Source organism: Watersipora subatra, chromosome 4, assembly GCF_963576615.1.
Source record: "Watersipora subatra chromosome 4, tzWatSuba1.1, whole genome shotgun sequence".
Lineage (NCBI taxonomy): Eukaryota > Metazoa > Bryozoa > Gymnolaemata > Cheilostomatida > Watersiporidae > Watersipora > Watersipora subatra.
This window is the reverse complement of record NC_088711.1, coordinates 27,781,182-27,802,096: the sequence shown is the minus strand read 5'-3', so window position 1 is coordinate 27,802,096 and position 20,915 is coordinate 27,781,182. Positions and strand designations below refer to the sequence as shown.

At 34.5% G+C, this 20,915-nt stretch overlaps 2 protein-coding genes across 2 annotated transcripts; one reads left to right on the top strand and one right to left on the bottom strand.

The window, feature by feature from the left end:
* Positions 1 to 638: 638 nt before the first annotated feature.
* LOC137393822 (MKRN2 opposite strand protein-like) lies at positions 639 to 5,301 on the bottom strand. The gene is made up of 3 exons (XM_068080531.1): positions 4,954 to 5,301; positions 1,559 to 1,709; positions 639 to 1,412 (listed from the first exon to the last, which is right to left on the bottom strand). Exons 1-3 carry the CDS (start codon positions 5,291 to 5,293, stop codon positions 1,214 to 1,216), a joined length of 690 nt encoding a protein of 229 aa, XP_067936632.1. The 5' UTR covers positions 5,294 to 5,301; the 3' UTR covers positions 639 to 1,213.
* Positions 5,302 to 15,683: 10,382 nt separating this feature from the next.
* Positions 15,684 to 20,834, top strand: LOC137394558 (THUMP domain-containing protein 1-like). The gene is made up of 3 exons (XM_068081285.1): positions 15,684 to 15,881; positions 18,419 to 18,599; positions 19,948 to 20,834. Exons 1-3 carry the CDS (start codon positions 15,687 to 15,689, stop codon positions 20,622 to 20,624), a joined length of 1,053 nt encoding a protein of 350 aa, XP_067937386.1. The 5' UTR covers positions 15,684 to 15,686; the 3' UTR covers positions 20,625 to 20,834.
* The last annotated feature ends 81 nt before the right edge of the window (positions 20,835 to 20,915 follow it).

Sequence of the window (20,915 nt, the reverse complement as noted above, 5' to 3'; positions counted from 1 at the left end):
CTACTAAGATTTGATGTCCCTGTCATGGTGTGCATATGCATCTGATTCAAACCGAACTCAAATTTTAATATTTACTCTTGTACAGCTGATAAGTTATAATATTACATCAAATATGAAATGCATGCTGTCAACCTACAGCAATAACTTACCCATGCACAAACAGATACCTAATTTAGTATGTATAGACAACTTCTAATTTAGTATGTATAGACAGCTCCTAATTTAGTATGTATAGACAGCTCCTAATTTAATATGTATATACAGCTCTTAATTTAGTATGTATAAACAACTCCTAATCTAATATGTATAGACAACTCCTAATTTAGTACATGTATATATAAATAGCTCACTAAGTGTAAAAAGTTTTTAAGTAAAGAAATTTTTGCATGTATAAACCAACCAAGCTCCTAACAACAAAAACTAGCCACAATTCTCTTTATACTTAAATGGCAAATATGTGTATGTCATAACTGTTCAAAATGAAACATTTGAATGTTAATCTTCAGTCATAGTGATTTTATATGGTGGTGAGAATCCTGCACAAATAAATCCGAAAAAGTTTTATTAGTTGAAATGTTTTGAAAATGTCTGCAATTTATGTACAATAACTTATATAAGAATGATACATAGTCGTTTGTATAAAACCTTATTAAATAGATACATCTATTACTAGATACAACAGAATGTATAACAGTAGTGGCATGCTCAGCATTGCACTGAAAAGATGGAATTCCAAAGTGATCCAATAAAGGTGACAAAACAGTAAATTATATCAGTTTGACTAGCCAAGCAAAAGGCATGAAAACATGTTCTACTGCAAAGTATGACATTATGCTTTTACGAATAATAAATGACTGTCTTTGAAGAAACTTTTTCTTGTATCTGAAGAAAGTCTAACTGAGGGGGAGGAATAAGGGATAATGCCAATTCTATATAAAAGTTTCTCATATCTCTAAACTGGTATTAATGACTAACGATGACTTAGCTAGACTTTAGAGTCACAATAAACTTAATGATTGTCTACAAAAACCATTTAATAAAATCAAAAGATGTTTTATCAAGGAATAACACCATGCATGTTTCTGAACATACAGCTGAGTGTGTCTCGGTATAAAAATAATGTGATTTATGTATAATCAAGAAAGTCTCAGGCTGGTGACAAACGCTGCCGTCATGTGGTGCTGTTGAAGAATACTGTACAAAGTGTGACTAATCAGTTTTGTGTTTGTTGAACCAATATTCCACCTCCACTCACCAGCTGCCTATAAATAGCTATATAGCGAGCCGCCTCACTGGTGCGAGGAATGATAACTTCCGAAATAAATTCTTCCTCATTCATATCTGTGTATAGACCGAGACCTCGTAGACAAAACAATACAAAACCGAAACAGTTAGCTGTCTCAGGGTGGTACCTGCAAGCCACAACAATAAAGATGGCACAAAATGATTACACAGCATCACAGTAAAATGCAAATTCATCTGGAATGGTTAAATAATCCAAACAGTCGTGAACAGTATGTGAATTATATTGTACAATAGGTGGATTTACTGAATTCACCTGACATTCTTGGCTAGCCAATCTGTTTTCAGTTTACATAATCGTGTATTCATTGGCACTAAAGTAGGTGAATAATCTATCGGAGCATGGATGCAGTTGAGCCATTCTTCTGAGGTGCTCAGACCGTTCTCAGTGAAGTCATGTACCAGTCCTTCAACAATCAAGCAATGAACTTTCCAATAAAATGAGCATGACAAAGAATATCAAGTACACAAATCACAATACCGTAACTTTTTAGATATAATAATACATGTAAGTGTTTTATGTCTAACACATTGAAGAATTACATACACGATGCTATAATTTAATATGCTGAACCTTAAACTTTGTGCTGCTGCCTATTACCTTGCATTTTCTGTACCAATGGTATTTATGTCAGTTTGAATGATGCTGTCTTTCCTTTCATCAGGAGTACAGCTTGATGAGAAGAAATACTGTATTGTTAAAACTGACAGTAGCTGAAAACTGAGGAAATGCGCAGACTATATACTATATATATACATGTATATACATATATATACATACGTGTACATACATCAAGTATGTACATGTGTGCATATACATGTATATACATACATGTATATACATACATGTATGTATATACATAAATGTATATACATGTATGTATATACACATAGTTTCTAGATATTATACTCATTCTACCGCAGTTGCTTTAGTATTGAGTTCTCTGCCTGACAGTACTTACAGTATTTCAAGTGTTTTTGCGAAGTCAAACTCAAAATGGGAATTCAATATATTACATATAGAGTCACCGATAAAATGAGTAAATTGAATTTTACAAAAATGAATTGTTTATTGTTTGTGCAATCAACTGTCTTCCGAACTACTGACAATTGTGCATGCGAGAGACAAACTGTAGCTACATAATTGAATCTTTACTATAATAAGAGGCGTGAACATCCATGGCTGGATGTTGGAAAAAGATTGGGTCATACACGATTCAAATTCGCGACTTTCAGCATGCAACCACCTGAACCAGTTAACCACACATTATGGTTGCAGAATAATTGTATGTATAGTTATTACACCTGCCGATCTCTCATAGAACACGAGAATGTCAGTGTATTAGTTATAATAAAATAAGATTTACTAATTATATAACTATATACCTAGTTAACTATTTACTACTTATATACCTATATTAGTTAATCATAAAGGTTAACTTATCTTAGATCTTCTCAGCTACCAACAGCTTCATACGCGACTTCATACACCCACATTCATCCGGCTTTAATGTTGAAATTCTGAACGCTACGGCCTGATGAGTGTGGATGTAGGAAACTACGAGTGGCTGAAGAAAGTTTACAATGATAAGAAGACATCCTTACTTAACACTTTACTTATTACTAACTTATTAACTAGCAGAGCACTGATGTTCTAGTCATGTCTATTTTATCTACTTGTATACGTGTATATACATGTATATGTATATACATGTATATACATATACATACATGCATACTACTAAATATCATGTCTTCAATTAGATTATCAATAAGTTCATTATGTACCCTTCTCAATGCAAATAAGTGTTGATGACATATTTGCAAGTGCAAAAGCTCCTAGTCTGTGAATATAACACTATACAGCATGATGCAATCAGCAGTTGTATGCTTATAATGAATACGCGTAGTCTATTAAAAGTGGTAAATAAAAAATTGGTTCAAATCATCTGGGATAGCAAGTGTTCACGAGTAGGATCACTAATCATCGATTATACATTTTGTTCATGTCTAGGACTCGATATACAGAGTGCAGCTGAATGACAGCGATTGAATCTGCTGACAAATGACTGACTGACCTGCATGACTGACATAACGATAAGCAGATAAACAATTTTTTAAAGCTTTATAGCATATCAAAAGAGTAAGCTGTTAGGTTTTCACTATAGTCAACAAGGACATGTTGTTAGACTACACGCAGTTGCTGAAAAGTCTAAAATAAAACAGTTGAACTATGACAGATGATATAAGACTATAAACAGTTGAACTATGACAGATGATATAAGACTATAAACAGTTGAACTATGACAGATGATATATGACTATAAACAGTTGAACTATGACAGATGATATAAGACTATAAACAGTTGAACTATGACAGATGATATAAGACTATAAACAGTTGAATTATGACAGATGATATAAGACTATAAACAGTTGAATTATGACAGATGATATATGACTATAAACAGTTGAACTATGACAGATGATATAAGACTATAAACAGTTGAATTATGACAGATGATATAAGACTATAAACAGTTGAACTATGACAGATGATATATGACTATAAACAGTTGAACTATGACAGATGATATATGACTATAAACAGTTGAACTATGACAGATGATATAAGACTATAAACAGTTGAACTATGACAGATGATATAAAACTATAAACAGTTGAACTATGACAGATGATATAAGACTATAAACAGTTGAATTATGACAGATGATATAAGACTATAAACAGTTGAACTATGACAGATGATATAAGACTATAAACAGTTGAATTATGACAGATGATATAAGGCTATAAAGAGTTGAACTATAACAGATGATATAAGACTATAAACAGTTGAACTATAACAGATGATATAAGACTATAAACAGTTGAACTATGACAGATGATATAAGACTATAAACAGTTGAACTATGACAGATGATATAAGACTATAAACAGTTGAATTATGACAGATGATATAGAACTATAAACAGTTGAACTATAACAGATGATATAAGACTATAAACAGTTGAACTATGACAGATGATATAAGACTATAAACAGTTGAATTATGACAGATGATATAGAACTATAAACAGTTGAACTATAACAGATGATATAAGATTATAAACAGTTGAATTATGACAGATGATATAAGACTATAAACAGTTGAACTATGACAGATGATATAAGACTATAAACAGTTGAACTATGACAGATGATATAAGACTATAAACAGTTGAACTATAACAGATGATATAAGACTATAAACAGTTGAATTATGACAGATGATATAAGGCTATAAAGAGTTGAACTATAACAGATGATATAAGACTATAAACAGTTGAACTATAACAGATGATATAAGACTATAAACAGTTGAACTATGACAGATGATATAAGACTATAAACAGTTGAACTATGACAGATGATATAGAACTATATCATGTTTCGCAAACACTTTGAAGTACTTTAAGTTTAGGAAGAGAACCTCTTACTTTAGCTTATATACGAGAATATACGGAAAATGTAGTAACACACTCATTTTAATAACAAGCTGTACCGTCAGCCTTTTTTGTCAATTTACACTATAAATTTTACGGGAGAGCAACGAAAAAATTTCTAACTTCACATATTCCCTAAACTTACCATTTTCATCCATTAGACCGCAATGTAGGTCGTCTCCATTCGCATAATCATGAAGAAAACTTTTGCCTTTTGATGGTCTAACAAGAACTGTTGGTTGAGATGTTAGACCGTGATCTAACGGCGATTTGTAGACAGAAGGCGGTACGAGTATCTCTGAGCCCAACACACTAAGATTACAAACTGGACAGTAGTCAGGTAACTCAAAGCAAAAAACAAATTTGGAGCAGTGCTTGAAGCATTTGATTGAGTGTCTTGAAGTTTGAGAAGAACCTAGTCTACTAGCGGAGATGTCGATCTGTATGTCTTCTGCTGAGATTACTTCATCCTCTTGAGTTGCCATACTGCTTGTACCACTGTACAATACATTATTCAACTTTACTATATATGGTACAACTGTAATATATAAAGTACCACTGTAATATATTCGGTAATACTGTAATATATATGGTGCCACTGTAATATATACGATACCAATGTAATACATATGGTATCCCTGTAATACATATGGTGCTACTCTAATACATACGGTACCACTATAATATATGCGGTATGCTGTAATACATATGGTACCACTATACAATATATGATACCACTGGTATATATAAAGTAAAACTGTGATATATAAGATAAAATTGTAATACATATGATACCACTGTAATAAATACAGTACTACTGTAGTAGATATGGTACCACTGTAATATATAAGGTAAAACGGTAATATAAATAGTACAACTTATAGCAGACGTATGGTTACCCTAATTGATTCCTACTGAACAATTTGAAGTACGACTCTCTCAGTTTACCAACAGACATTTTACAAGGTACAAACTGCAAGACAAGAGTAGGTTAAACACGCACTTATTAGACCGAGTCTGATGGACGCAAACTAAAAAGAAAACAAATAAATTGGATTAGATTTTTAATCCTTCCATATTAGCACTCTCTAAAGATGTAAACAGCCCGGTTATAATTTCCGATTTAAAGGCAGTATGAGTCAAATAAAAAGTTTTGTGTGTAAAAGATTGGTAATTTAGATTGAGCAAACGAAAGGTATAAGGTTTATCAAAAGTATCACAGGCAGGATTCAAAACTGCAACCCTCTGATTAGAAGTTACATAAACCAAATCCTGGCTAGATGATTTGGACTGGATGCAGTCCTAAAATATTGTTTAGGTAAATTCTTAGCAAACAGACAGAAACCATGTTTTGAAAAGTCACCTAAATGAACAATTAAACGAATTAACTTATTTTGTCGACATAACAAAGACTATTCACAAGGTACTAGTATATTGTGTTTCGTGTATTATTATAGTTATTCATGTAAAATTATTAGGATATTCACAGCTTTCGAACATTTGCTCAGGTAAGTTTAGCTAATTTATAGTACATCTATGCACGACTTATAAACTTTGTTTAAACACTACCCAACCAATTGTACCCAACCAATTGTACCCAACCAATTGTACCCAACCAATTGTACCCAACCAATTGTACCCAACCAATTGTACCCAACCAATTGTACCCAACCAATTGTACCCAACAAATTGTACCCAACCAATTGTACCCAACCAATTGTACCCAACCAATTGTACCCAACCAATTGTACCCAACCAATTGTACCCAACCAATTGTACCCAACCAATTGTACCCAACCAATTGTACCCAACCAATTGTACCCAACCAATTGTACCCAACCAATTGTACCCAACCAATTGTACCCAACCAATTGTACCCAACCAATTGTACCCAACAAATTGTACCCAACCAATTGTACCCAACCAATTGTACCCAACCAATTGTACCCAACCAATTGTACCCAACCAATTGTACCCAACCAATTGTACCCAACCAATTGTACCCAACCAATTGTACCCAACCAATTGTACCCAACCAATTGTACCCAACCAATTGTACCCAACCAATTGTACCCAACCAATTGTACCCAACCAATTGTACCCAACCAATTGTACCCAACCAATTGTACCCAACCAATTGTACCCAACCAATTGTACCCAACCAATTGTACCCAACCAATTGTACCCAACCAATTGTACCCAACCAATTGTACCCAACCAATTGTACCCAACCAATTGTACCCAACCAATTGTACCCAACCAATTGTACCCAACCAATTGTACCCAACCAATTGTACCCAACCAATTGTACCCAACAAATGAAAAAGTACAAATAGCAAAGGCAGAACAAACTCTGGTGCCAAAACCTTAACTTATAATTGTAAAAGGCCTAAAATGATTCACAAACTTAAACAATTCCTTAAACACAACAAGCGAAACATAACATACAATGAATATGCAGATGAAATATGCCATAAGCAACTATGCTTAGACATAAGCCAACAAGTTGACACTTGCCATCTAATGGCCCTACTGATTACTTATAAGTATCATCAGATATTAGTATTTGCCATTTTGTTTGGTTGTAAACACGGCGCCTCGTTGAATCAAGCAAAACTTTTATCAAAAGTATACTGAAAAACCTGAAACAAACAAACGAATCTTTTTTAGCCAAAATTATATTGGTCTATGCTGAAGCTATTTCCAGTTTAAACTAACTGTATTACCAAATTAGCCTAAAGCCTCCACAATGCTGAGCAAACTTGCAGTTTTTTGAACAATTTCAATCAAAATTTCCTGCAACAAATACCACAAAAAACATGTAGCCTTTATAGCTATTAAACTAGTAAGTGTTTTAACAACTTTAAAACAAAATTTAAGCTGTAATTCAACATCATTTTTTAACAAAAACTGTTAAAATCATTGCTTCACCTGAGAATTTAGTCTCATCATGTAGCAATGTGCACTTCGCAGACTACTATCTTGAACAAATAGCAGATTCTGAAATTACTTAAAAACATATTTTTAACACAACAACTTTTGATTTCTGTTACATCTCTTACCTTTGTACAAGATTCACAAATAATACATGCTAGAAGCACTAATAACTGTCAAATCAAAGTTAGTGAGTTACCATGTTTACAGTTTCTCACATTGGGAACCTGTTCAGACGGAATAACTGAAGCAAAATATTGAATGGTTCTTATACGAATAAAGTAATTAAATATTCCATATACACAAATGAATGTGTAAGAAACTAAAAGAGTAAATGTATATACTAAAAATATATACATTTTGTTAAAAACTTTGAGTAGTGTATAAGCTACAATTTTTGCAAATGGTATTTTATTCTATACAAAAAACACACATCACAAAAAATAATTCTATACCTGTAATATTGCTATGTGTAAGTTCTGAATCTTGGTCTACTAATCTTACTAAATGCCTCTCAACTTCAGCTCTGTTGTGATACTCTCCTTTATTCACCAAGCATACGTAGCTTACTAACTCCAGCAACACAATGCTCCTAGCGTAACTCATCAATAGCAAAAACAGCTACGAAAACCACAGCATAATTGCTTTATAATAACATACCTTAGGCAAGACTAACTAATGATGAAAACATATCGTGATTACTTTAATAGATGATGGAGTGTGAGTCAGCGCTAAAACAATTATAAATGACAGACCTAATCCTACTACGCATATGATAGGTATTCCAATTCACACTATGTTTATGAAATAAAATGGTGAGTGAAATGAAATAAAAAATCTGTCATTTGATGTGTTCAACGTACGAAATGGTCTCAAAACAATGAAGTTTGTTTACATTGCGCTAAATTAATATCCGCTATTCTGATTTGCCAATGGCACGCCTAGGATTTGAATCAACTAAATTTCCTTCGCAACGACTCCAACAGTTCCATTAGTTATGCATCATGCTCTCCCAGTTCAGCTGTTTCGTCTCGGTTTCAGCTCGTCTCGGTTGGCGGCACGTTCTTTTATGTGTTTCTACGTTTTTAAAATAAAAGACTGCTTTATCTTGGTCGATATTGTTTTACTAATGTTGCAAGAATCTTGTGAATTCAATATTGCAGCTGGTGAAATAATAAAACTATCTACAACAGTTTGTATACAAAGTTTTTAACAAACTAAATTTGTTGTTTAATAGTTTTATGTATATTCTTTTAAAGACTAGATTAACCTAGCAGCTGCAAACTAGTAACATCAGTAGTAATTATGTTTTTTTAAACCAAAATTTTTCTGTAAGTCAGTGAAAACAATATTGGCCAAATGAATTAAAAGGAATTACGAGACGAAATAGAATTTTCATCTTTGTTGCAACTTGATAAAAAGTGGAGCTAGTATATTTTTAATGACTGCTACTTATAAAAGTTTTATGCAATATATGATTTTCCTTCATTCACAAATATTAAATTTTAAAACTCTGCAACTGATGGTTTTAACATTGTTATGGACTGACGCTTAAATGAGTTTGGTTGAGCATTAACAACCATTTCTTGATCTTTGCAGTGCGAGTCAGGTTTATTTGGGTACAATAAAAATCAGTGATTTACCTTCAACTAAATCCACAATGCACCGAGAAATGTTCCTGATAGACTGTCTTTTTTGGATGATAAAGCTCCTTATATAAATTTAAAATTAATCAACACCAGGAACCAATGTTTTCATTGACTGCTTTGAATTAAAAATTGATGAGACGGGCATAGGCTGATTAATTTTGCAACGACCTCCTTCCTTAGCTAGCTCTTGTATTGAAAGAAGCCCAGTCTGTTGATTGACTTGTAGCCTAGCTTATGTATAGCTGTTATAGCATTATTTAATATTGCTAAACAAGTATTGATAGTTATTCCTCAGCGTAAACTATGTGTTTGTGTATAGCGTGCTCAACTTGAATGTAACTGAAGATAATATACAAGCTAGGTATATTGATTTTGAAGCATTTTGGCAGTTATGGCGGATACTATACTACACGCATTAAGCTTGTAATTAAAAATGCTGTTAAATAATATTTTTGACGTTTAGAACTATCAAATCTAAATCAGTTAGGAATAGTTTGTAGTAGAAATGCCTTGATGCTGATATGAATATCAGTATCGACATTGTTATAGAGGTTAAAGGTTGGCTTGCAACAAAATTCACATTACAGTTATTTGGTCTCAAAAGATTCACCATGTCTTACTCTGCTGTGTTGTAGGTGCAAAATATGTAGAAATGTGATTACAAGCTCTTAAAAGCTAAACAGTAAATCGCAGTCATCACAAAAACGCCATAGTTTGTAATCCCTTTATTTCGATGACGTACTCAACTCGACGTGATTATTGTTTTGGCACGTGATGTTATCACGTGAAACGAAAGGCTAATAAAAGGCCCAATATAAAACGATTCATAGCACTAGCTTATGACAAAACTTCGGGCCTTACCGAAAAGCCCTTATCAAATATACATGGCCACTACTTTACTACAGTTTCGCTTCAGTTTGGTCTAATGATTTAGTCGTAATCTGATCATGTGACCCATACTTCCTGCCAAATGGCACGAACAATCTCTGTAGCATTTTTCAACTATTGCAGGTGACCAACAGGCTCGTCATGTTTATCAGAGGATGATATGCACTCCTTCGAGCTAAGGTTAAAAAATTAAATGAACTTTTATGGTAGGTTTTGAGATATCAGTGCTCAAACTGACAGCATTACAATGATGATGAAATACACGCGTAAGGACAATAGACGTAGTTTTATTGAGTATGTGAAGTATATTTGTGAAAATATTTCGACGAATGCGGTTACATGAAAGTGTAAACAGAAGCACATCGTGTTCAACTACGTCCCATTTGAACCGTTTTAGAAAGGGATTCCAACCTACAGCGTTGTCGTGATGGCTGCGATTAACTATTCATTTTTTAGCTTTTAAGAGCTGGCAATCACATTTCCACATATTTTGCACTTAGAACACAGCAGAGTAAGACATGGTGAATTTTTTGATATTAAATAACTGTAACGTGATTTTTGTTGCAAGTCAACCTTCAAGTATCTTAATTGGTATCAACCAGCCTTTTCATAAGTATACCTTGAACTCCAAAAACTTTCAACAAATCCACTTTTTATTATAGGGATCTTAGCTTACCTCATTAACAAGCACCATAAACAGCAAGTTTTTACTGCTCAGATATTTATGTGTAAAGATGCTTGGACAATGTAGCTGATAAATTTATTGACTAATCGTCTTGCTGTGTTGAGATCTAAATGTGCGATGTATTTCCTATTCACAGTGACAAAGTTATTACAAATAATCACTCGTTAAGAGTGCAGTGTAATACTTCTGTAAGGTTTTTACACAAAACTTCGAAAGCTCTTCAAGTTGATTGTGTGATAAAAGCACGCGAGTGTACCAATAAAATTGTGAATGCATTTTTGGTTTCCATTTCATTCATTAACAACTAACACTGACATTATGAAGCCTAAAAGCTAAAACATTAATCAATTGCACTAACCTTTAGATTTAAAAAATTAAAATAATGACGATTGAAATTATGAGTCAAGGTTAAAATGAAACACAGCTCTTATCGAGTTTTGATGTATCGGTATTGTTTTTTGAAAATTTAACTGTGAAACATGTGCTTGTGAAGGGTCATTTTTAAAACTACAACACCGCTAGTTTTTTGTTTCAAATATGTTGTTGGCCCCTTATGCAAAAAGAACTAACTGATAGCTTTGCCCCAACTGCCACTCAACCGTCCCATTTCCTTTATTCTAGGATTATTCAGTCTGTATAAAATTTGTCCTTATAAAAATCTTCTCATGCCTTGATTAGGAAAATAGCGATGTAAAAAGAATTATGGATTATGTCCAACGACGTACGTTGGTCAATTTCCTTTGCCTTAACTTCTTGTCTTGAGATCATAAAGATTAGCACAGTCCTGTTTTCACAGAGTTGAATATATAGTTAGCATAATGTTACACAGCTACGAACCTGTTATCTAATATAGAAAAGTTTGCAAAGCTTGTATTGCAGAGCTTACTTGCCCGCTGCCTGTTGAGACACACTATATAGGCTAACATTTTCTAACAAGTTGTCAGTTTTTCACCAAATGTCACCTGATTGCTTTGTGAAGACTGACTTGCCATGAGCAAACGTTATCACTGATTCTCTTCATCGAGGAAAATTATGGTATTTATATCAATTAAGTGGCCATTTTAGTAACTGAGTTTTCTTGAACATTTGGTTGGTCTACTAGTTTTACCTACTATGATGAGGCAAAGGTCGCACTGCTTTTGTCTTGCAATAATTAATTATCGACAAACATTTCACTTAGAAAATTTTTTTATTGTGTTAGTGTTCCAGTGTCTGACACATACTAATCAAGATCTACAGCAATTTTCAACATTGTGTGCGAGAAAAATATTTTTGCATGGGAAAAGTCAGCCCATCCTTGCAGTCTTCCATTTTCATTTATTGTGTAAGTTTACTACCACTCGTTCTTTATCAGTCATTGGTTTTTTGATGCTTTATAGAAGGCAAGACTCTTTGTTGTCTTATCCATTTTTTGTATTCGAGTTACCGCCTTGGATTTGGATATCACTGTCAGATTGCCTTCATCTTATTTGGCACATTGACTTCCAACACCCACCATCTTGATTGCTACCTCAAACTAGATGGTGCTTGGTTCAGCATATAAATTTAGTGAATCTTTGACATTTCGTTGTTCCACCACACCACTGCGTGGTGTACTCTTGCTTTATGTGCAACTTTGTTTACATTCACCTGAGGAGTCTCAAGTGTCGCCATTGCTTGCACCAAGGGTATGTCTGCTTATTTTATTTTGTGGTCACGAGTCTTAGGACTTGAATGCTCTTTGGCAGAACTTTCCGGAGCTTTTCTAGCAGGATACCTCTCAATACCGGGCAAACAACAACTCTGGGGTGTATCTTTTGACCGCTTCTAGGTGCCGTATGCATGAGAAGCAGGACACTCGTATGTGCTCAACTACCTCTCTCGTTTTGACTCCCTTCCCTTTTTCTTCTTGATCATCCTGTTTTCAGTTTTTTCCAGGATCTTTCCATGTTAACCCTTGGGGTCTAGTGTGCCTTTCTCCTTCACCAAACAAAAAGAAAAACAAGTGACTGTCTGTTGACTCTCTATTGTTTCTTTTTAGGACCATTCAGTCCATAAGGGTTTTGAGCTAACTTCAAATGCACTATTTGTTTGATCAGGATATTTTAAAGTTAATTACAAACTAAGATTGTCCTTTTATGTTAAGTGATGCAGGTGACTGCCACAAATACCATATGTTCACATTAAAACTCAAGAGAAGAAAAATATTTGTTCAGTAAGACTCCAATTTGGTTCAATCCAGTAGAGTTTCTTCAATTTGACAGTTCTCCATTTTTTATGCTGTAGGCAAGAGTGCACCGTTAATAGAATAGTTTTGGTAGCTGCAATATTTAAACATAAAAAGAGAATATTCTCACTTGGGAATCAAACATCAGGTCTCTTGTATGCCTGGCAGTGTCTCTATCAGTAACATACATGTAGTTAGGCGATTAAATATACTTCAGGATATGTTAGGTTTTCATAATCAATGAAGTAGAACCTTATTTAGCTACTTGAGTTGATTAACCTCAAAATATTTGAAGTGTACTCAAGCAATCAACTACATCACTGTTAGATACTTGTTTTAATTAGCTTCAGTATATACCAAACGTCACGATCAATGGAACACAAGATTGCTTTCTTTGAATGTCTCTGTTCATTACTCTCATTTATAAATAAAGATGAAGTGCATGGTATTATATGGATCTGCCAGACAGGGTAATGGCCAGAGGAATTTGGTTGCCATTGCCCTACATTGCTTTATTATGAACTAGCGGAATTCCCGGCGTTGCACGGGTGCTAAAACTAGCTTATATACAGTGGCAGGTAATGTAGTATCCTGCCATCAGCCTGGCAAATTGCCAATGGCTAATTTGACCAAGTTAGTATTCGTATTGTTAAACTTACTAATAAGAGCCGGGAGAACAAACTTTAGTGATGTTGCGCGATATTGTAATGCAGTCGCATATGCTATGCGTATTTCGACCCAGATAATCACTCATATTGCCAAATGATTCCATTGCATCTCGTGTAGCTCAATTGGTTGGCTTATTGCCTGGTGAAATGGAGGTTCTGAGATCAAATCTTCTGCGATATGGATTCTTCATTCCGAGATTTTCATAGCTATAACTGGACAAACTGAATCACAGATGAGCAGACACTGAAATTTATATACTGTAAAACCTCTAATTATCAAATGATACAAATATATATTCATAAACAAGTAACATAAACGGACCATACTTATATTACATGCAAAAACAAAAATTAACATTTTTAAAACAAACATATTTGCATCGTTTGCTCGGATAGGTGCGTTCTGATTGTTGATTTCGATAGAACGAACATCTTCTAGTTGTCCAATACCTTCCACAATATTTTCTGACCTCAACTTTTCTTTTGTACTGCTGATCTAGTCGATATTAGCTTCTAAACAATTTTTTCGCAGAGCAAGAATTTTACGCGCTGCATTTAGCACAAATGCAACGCGTAAAAAGTTGCTCCTTAAACGTAACCTTTGGTCCAAAACTTGCAAACCGTTTTTATATACATATTCTTGGAAGTATTAAGACCGTGTTAAACAAGGAACTACTATTAGCCTGAGACAGTTAGTAATTACTTCTATGGCGTTGCTTTCAAAGTTCATCTACTATCGTAAATTTAAACCGTTTGTTTATATTGGTACATGTACTTCAAAGTATCAAGACCGCATTAAACAAGAACTACTATTAACCTGGGACCGTTATTATTATTACCGGTGTTGCTTTCAAAGTTTTAATGAAAAAAAAGCGAAAAGCTTTGGACAACGAGAGAATTGATTGGTAATAATGTCAACGATTCATCATTAATGCGATTTTTTGGACACTTTTCTACTGATCACTTGATATAATGGGTTAATAAAGATCAAAGATAGTCAAAGTGGCGGTCAAATAGAGTTGGCGTTCAAATAAAGGGTGGCACTTTATTTTTCAACCCTTTTCTCGTATTGGCGGTCAAATAGAGGTGGCAGTCAAATAGAGGTGGCGGTCAAATAGAGGTGGCATTCACATAGAGGTGGCATTCACATAGAGGTTTTGCAGTATATACGTAGATACATTTCATTGCTCACAAATTGTGTCATGGAATTATCATTCTACAACTTAAAAAATGGATAAAGATGCTCACATTCTTCATAAACACCAAATAGGAATTGTTTGTCACTTCGATTATTATTGGATATATTAGATATAATACAGTGGTGTATATACAGTAATATGCATTATTAAACTTTTATCATTTGTGCTTTATATGTATTAAGTGAGCTAATATTTCACGATGCAGCAGTTTTTCTGAAAAATGGTTGTTATACATTCATGTATAAATAAAGACAATGTAGCCAATTATTACACTATTCACACATCATCTAACTCTCATTTATTCATACTCTGGTCCACTGCCACTCGATGACCTGGTTTGAAGCCTATCATCGCCTGAAACCAGGTTTATTGCCTAACATTCACTCATTACATAATGCACATAAGTTAATTTGCTCTATGCAAATTATTGTCTTCACAAGACGATACTCCTGAAAGGCAGAAGTGTTAATGGCCCTGTACTTGTTACGATAATTGGTAATTCTCTTGTTGCATACAAAAACAAGTATACGATTATACAATTATACAATTATTTACTACTCAAATGCTTTTATGTGTATTGCATGTTTCCTGAGTTGATGGCAGTGGTTGATTTACTCTGAGACTCATGTGTTCTTCTATAGCGATTCTAATGGGATCAAAACGTAAAAAGTCATACTACAAGAACAGCGCTAATGCTAAGAGGTACAAAGGAGCAGAATTGCAGTGTGGAACAGTTGGCTTTTTACTGAGTTTCACAAAGGATCGAGAACGACAAGCCAAGGCAGAAGCGTATGAGCTGCTCAATGCATATGCATTGGCTGGCAATGAAAAGCGGAGTGACCAGGTATGAATACTCTGTGTTGAATAACTGTGGGGATTTCTATGTTTCCGAATCATATATCTCTGAATGTTTCCTACTTTGACATACTGTCATCACTGGTTAATTCATGGCCAGATGAACCAACACACTGACATTTTGATATCACAGTATCATCTTCTGTATTATAAAGGATTATCATTACTGGATTCTCAAAGTATAATTATGCTGAGAACTTCATATTAGTTGGTTAATGTTATTACGGATAATCCAGCTGGTAGAATTATCCATTATTTTAATACTAAAGTAGCAGAACGAAAGATGTGCTACCTGAGTATTGCTAGTATTGCTACTTGAAGGATGTTTATTCACTGTGGACACCTATGCAGAGGTTGCTAATTCGGATTAGTGTTCGAGTGCCATAGGTTTTGACAATGTTAGTATGAGCTCCTATGAGTATGTTAGATGTTACCCCTTACTGTTTGATCCAGCAGATGATTTTGACATTCATCACGTGATAGTAGTTCTTCTCATTGATGAGGTGTCATCGTGTGGGCTCTTAGTTGCACGCTTTAGAATTTACAGCATTCAGTATGAACCAAACTTCATGCATTGGTTTATATTGAATGCTGTTTGAATGCCTACAAAATGTTAACTCCCGGAACTTCAGTCTGAACATTGTACGTGTGTATATGCAAAGGAAATTTTAATTTGGACTAATTTTCCTGTGCCATTGAATCAATTTAAACAATAAAAGTGTCTCTGTAAGTGGAGTTTCATTACGTTTTTTAATTTCAAATTAATCTTAAAGAGTTTAAACATTTTTTCAATAGTTGGTAATATTTTAAAAAATTGAATTATCCTGCATTTCATAGTTCATCAAGACACCACCGCTTATGTGGAACTTTAAAAAGCGATTAGTAATTACTCTCCTTAATAAAAGTGCGTCAGAGAAGTTAAAATGCATGTGTATGCTGCTGTTCTACCGGAAGATGCCATGTCTTGACATCTCATACTTAGATAATAGAATAATGCTGTCCATACAGCTGTTTTGTATGGTCTGAAGGCCATACCTGCCGCATATGTAAAGCACATGTAGGTTCTAGTTGCAAGGAATTATATGCTTATAAATGTTACTAATATAGTTGGAAGTTTCTCATTCATTAGCTCTCATATCTGGATATATTTATACTTGTGTCCATTCAGCTCTCTATGTCTCCACAAAAGTCCTACCTACAATGTACAAACTGCAAATGTAAGTTCTGATCACTAGCAATACTAGCAATACTTATTAATGCTGAAAATAAGTCACTTTGATTATCATGAAGTATATCAATTTTCTATGTACCGCTTGTTCTAATTTGGGAGGTTGAACATTTGTTTAAACTAAGTGGTTCATGGTATAATCAACCAGGTAGTCGATGGTAAAGCTACAAGTCCATAACCTTAATAACCTTAATCATTGTCGCACAAGGTGACATATGAAGATAAGCTTTTTGGTCACTTACCCCCCTGGCCACTTACCCCTCGGCCATATACCCCCGGTCATTCACCCCCTGGTCACATACCCCCCTAGGCTATATACCCCCCAGGTCAATTACATCCACATAACAAATAATACAGTTTAACTTAAATCAGTTAATTTTTGGTTTAAATCACATGAACCACTCGCTAATTTGTCATGGTTTAATTAGTAGTTAATAATTAAAAAGATGCTTAAAAATAAATGCATTTATTTACAAACTAATCACAAAATTGTATTTTAATACAAACAGACAGTAATTTACATGTATTTGCAAAACATGTACATGTATAGACATTTATTTTTAGACAATCATGAAATTACATTTGAATATTGTGTGCTATACCACGTAAGAATTCAAAAATTGGTCTATTATCATAGTCCGAACTATTGTCTGTAGTCTCTGCGATATAGCTCGATATTTTGGCCTTTGTGTTGGTGCTGGTTCACCAGCTATCATTTGGGTGATGGCGACTTCATTTATCGCTTGCTCTCTACAAAGTATGATCAAGAAATGCCAGAAGTTGGGATGATAGGCACTGATGTTTGCTTGCATATGTCTGTGCCATCCTTCAACATTATTGTTTGTGTGAGGCAAATTGTTAACAACTCTTTCGTGAATACTCCACATTGTGTGAGAAAATCTCGGTTCACCTGGGGGGGTAATTGACCTGGGGGTATATAGCCTAGGGGAGTATGTAACCAAGGGGTAAATGACCAGGGGTATATGGCCTGGGGTAAGTGGCCAGGGGGTAAGTGACCTGATACCGAAGATACATAAAACCAGCGTGTGGAAAGTGTTGGTACTTGTAGACTCTATAATCATAATTCATATCTGTGTGTAACACAAAAATAGGTAAATGAATTCAAGGCTAGTATTACAAAGTTAATAACTTAAAAAATGGTACATTTATAGCCAATCGGTTCAGTGCCTTATAAAAGATTTGAGAATAGGTTCCTATGTTTAGAGATGCTCATAGATCGTATCAGGTTTTTGAGGCAAATCTGAATTGAAAAAATTGAATTCAACCTTACATTGAAGAATGTGTCATCTGAGGAAGAAAGTGATGAGGACATTGAAACTGCCATGCGGAAGCAACTAACAGAACTCAAGCAAAAGAGAGTGCAAGACAAATTTTTATATCTTCTCACAGGAGTAAACCAGATGCTTTTTATGAAGGCTTGTATTACAAATCACCAGAATATCATATATAGACTTCTTGGTAAGTACCGTAAAACCTCTAATTGAAGGTCACTTTTATTTGAATTCCACTTCTGTTTGACCGGTATATGAAAACGCGATATATGAAAATGTCTTTGATCATTATGCCGTTCTAGCTCAGTGGTAGAGCATCCGGATAAAAAACTTGTCGATGCATTCGTCGTGAGTTCAAATTCAAAACTGTTCTACAGTTTGCAGCCAAAGCTGTAAACTGTAGGAAACAGTTAGAGCAATAGGAGAGGAGTTATGAGCGGCGATCCATTGTAAGCCGAGTTAAGATAAAGGCAAGAATGCTATTAAATAACATGATATAAATCTGCATATTTATGTTGTACAATAATAATCTATCAAATGCTACAAATATATATGAAGAACAAGTGACATAATGAACTATACAAATAATGCATACAGAAAGAAAATTAATAATTTTGAAACAGAAGTATTTGCATCATTTGCTCGGATAGCTGCATTCTGATTGTAGCATTCAATAGAATAAACATCTTGTTGTTCAATACCTTTTACAATGTCTTGTAATCTCAAATTTTTTCTGCACTGCTGAACTATTATTAGCATCCAAAAATTTTCTTAGCCGGACAAAACATTTACACATTCCATTTCACGCAAATGATGATATACTTTCAGCCAGATGGTCGCTAAGCACGACTTTTAGCCTAAAACTAGTCGTTGATATACCATCGTAAATGTAAACCATTTTTCACTTACGTTGAAGTATAAAGACTGCGTTGAACAAGGAGCTACTATTAGCCTGGTACAGTTATTAATTATTTATTTTTATATTGTTGCTTTCAAAGTTTTAACGAGAAGAAAACGAAAGGCTTTGGAATAGAAAAATGAACTTTGATACGAACAGAAACAACGGAATAATTAATGGTTATTGATGTAACCGAGTCATTATTAGTACGATTCTGTGGATACTCTTCAATTGCTATTATGGGTTCATAAAGATCAAAGAATATTAAATCGGCAACCAAATAGAAGTGGCGTTCAATTAAATTGTGGCGCTCTATTTTTCAACCCTTTTCCTATAGTGGCGGGCAAGGCGAAGTGGCGTTCAAATAAAGGCATGATAAAGATTAAAGACATAAAGGCTTCTGCATGATGTCAACACAGTAAACCGCTTGTGCTGCATATCATTCATGAAGATGTTTATATCAAATGTGTTGGTTGTTTTCCCTCCCTACTTCCCCAATGACCGAACACTAAGCCATGTGTTAACTGTATAAGTTTAATCTGTTCTTTTCTGTTGTTTCTATTAGGATAGAAGCAATATATAAGTGTTTCATAGACTGAGAAGACAATATCTACTATGCTGCGTTAATTATTTGTAGATGATGCTAAAAAGGGAGATCTGAAAAGCCAAAGTCGGTCACTGAACAGGATCCTACCAGTATTATCGAGTTGTCGTGCGGAAATGGGGAAGATGGGTGACAGTGTGTTAGAGGCCATAGGCGTGTACCTTACAACTGACAACCTTGATCTACCATCTCATGTGACCTACAAGTGTCTTGTCAAGGTCAGGAACAATAACCAAAAACTAAGTCAGAGAGAAATAATATCAGAGATAGGTGGGTCAGTGAGGGAACGCTACCCCTCTTGGACAGTTGATCTCTCGGATCCGGTTGTCCATGTCGTGGTGGATGTGCTGAAGACAGTGTGTTGCGTTTCTGTCATCCATGGCTATACCTTTTACAAAAAGTTCAATCTGCATGAACTAGTAGCTGAACAGAGGACAGAACAAGCCTTAGCTTCAGAAACTGGGAGAGTTAAGGGGCGGGAGGAGACTATAGCCTCAGAGTCACGCACTATTGACTCAGTTGCTGACAATGCGATGACGGACTCCAATCAGGATAGACCTAGTGAGACCGTTTCTGCTGACACAAAATCACAGAACTCATCACTGACTGTTACTGGTGTGTCAGCACACACAGTTCTAGCAGACTCTGCTGTTGATAAATCCGAAGGCTCGCAAGATGATGCTGAAAATAAAGAAGAGACGTGTTGCTAGATTCACCTATTCACCATTTCTGTTTTTGTTTTAATATTTCCTCTTCATATATCACAAATACTTTTGATTTTGACCTATATAAGATTACGTGTATGCAGCTTCAGTAGAAACAAACATTTTTTATAGTTTTTGTATTGGTTGTAAGAGAAATGTTCAATGTTTAAAATTCTTGTGTTGGAAATTCTTGAAATGATTAAAGAATAAATTGTAGCGCACAAGATCTACTATTACAATAGTATTGTACTATTACAAATGGACTCATTGCTAGTAGTTGTGAAGTAGTGGCTAATT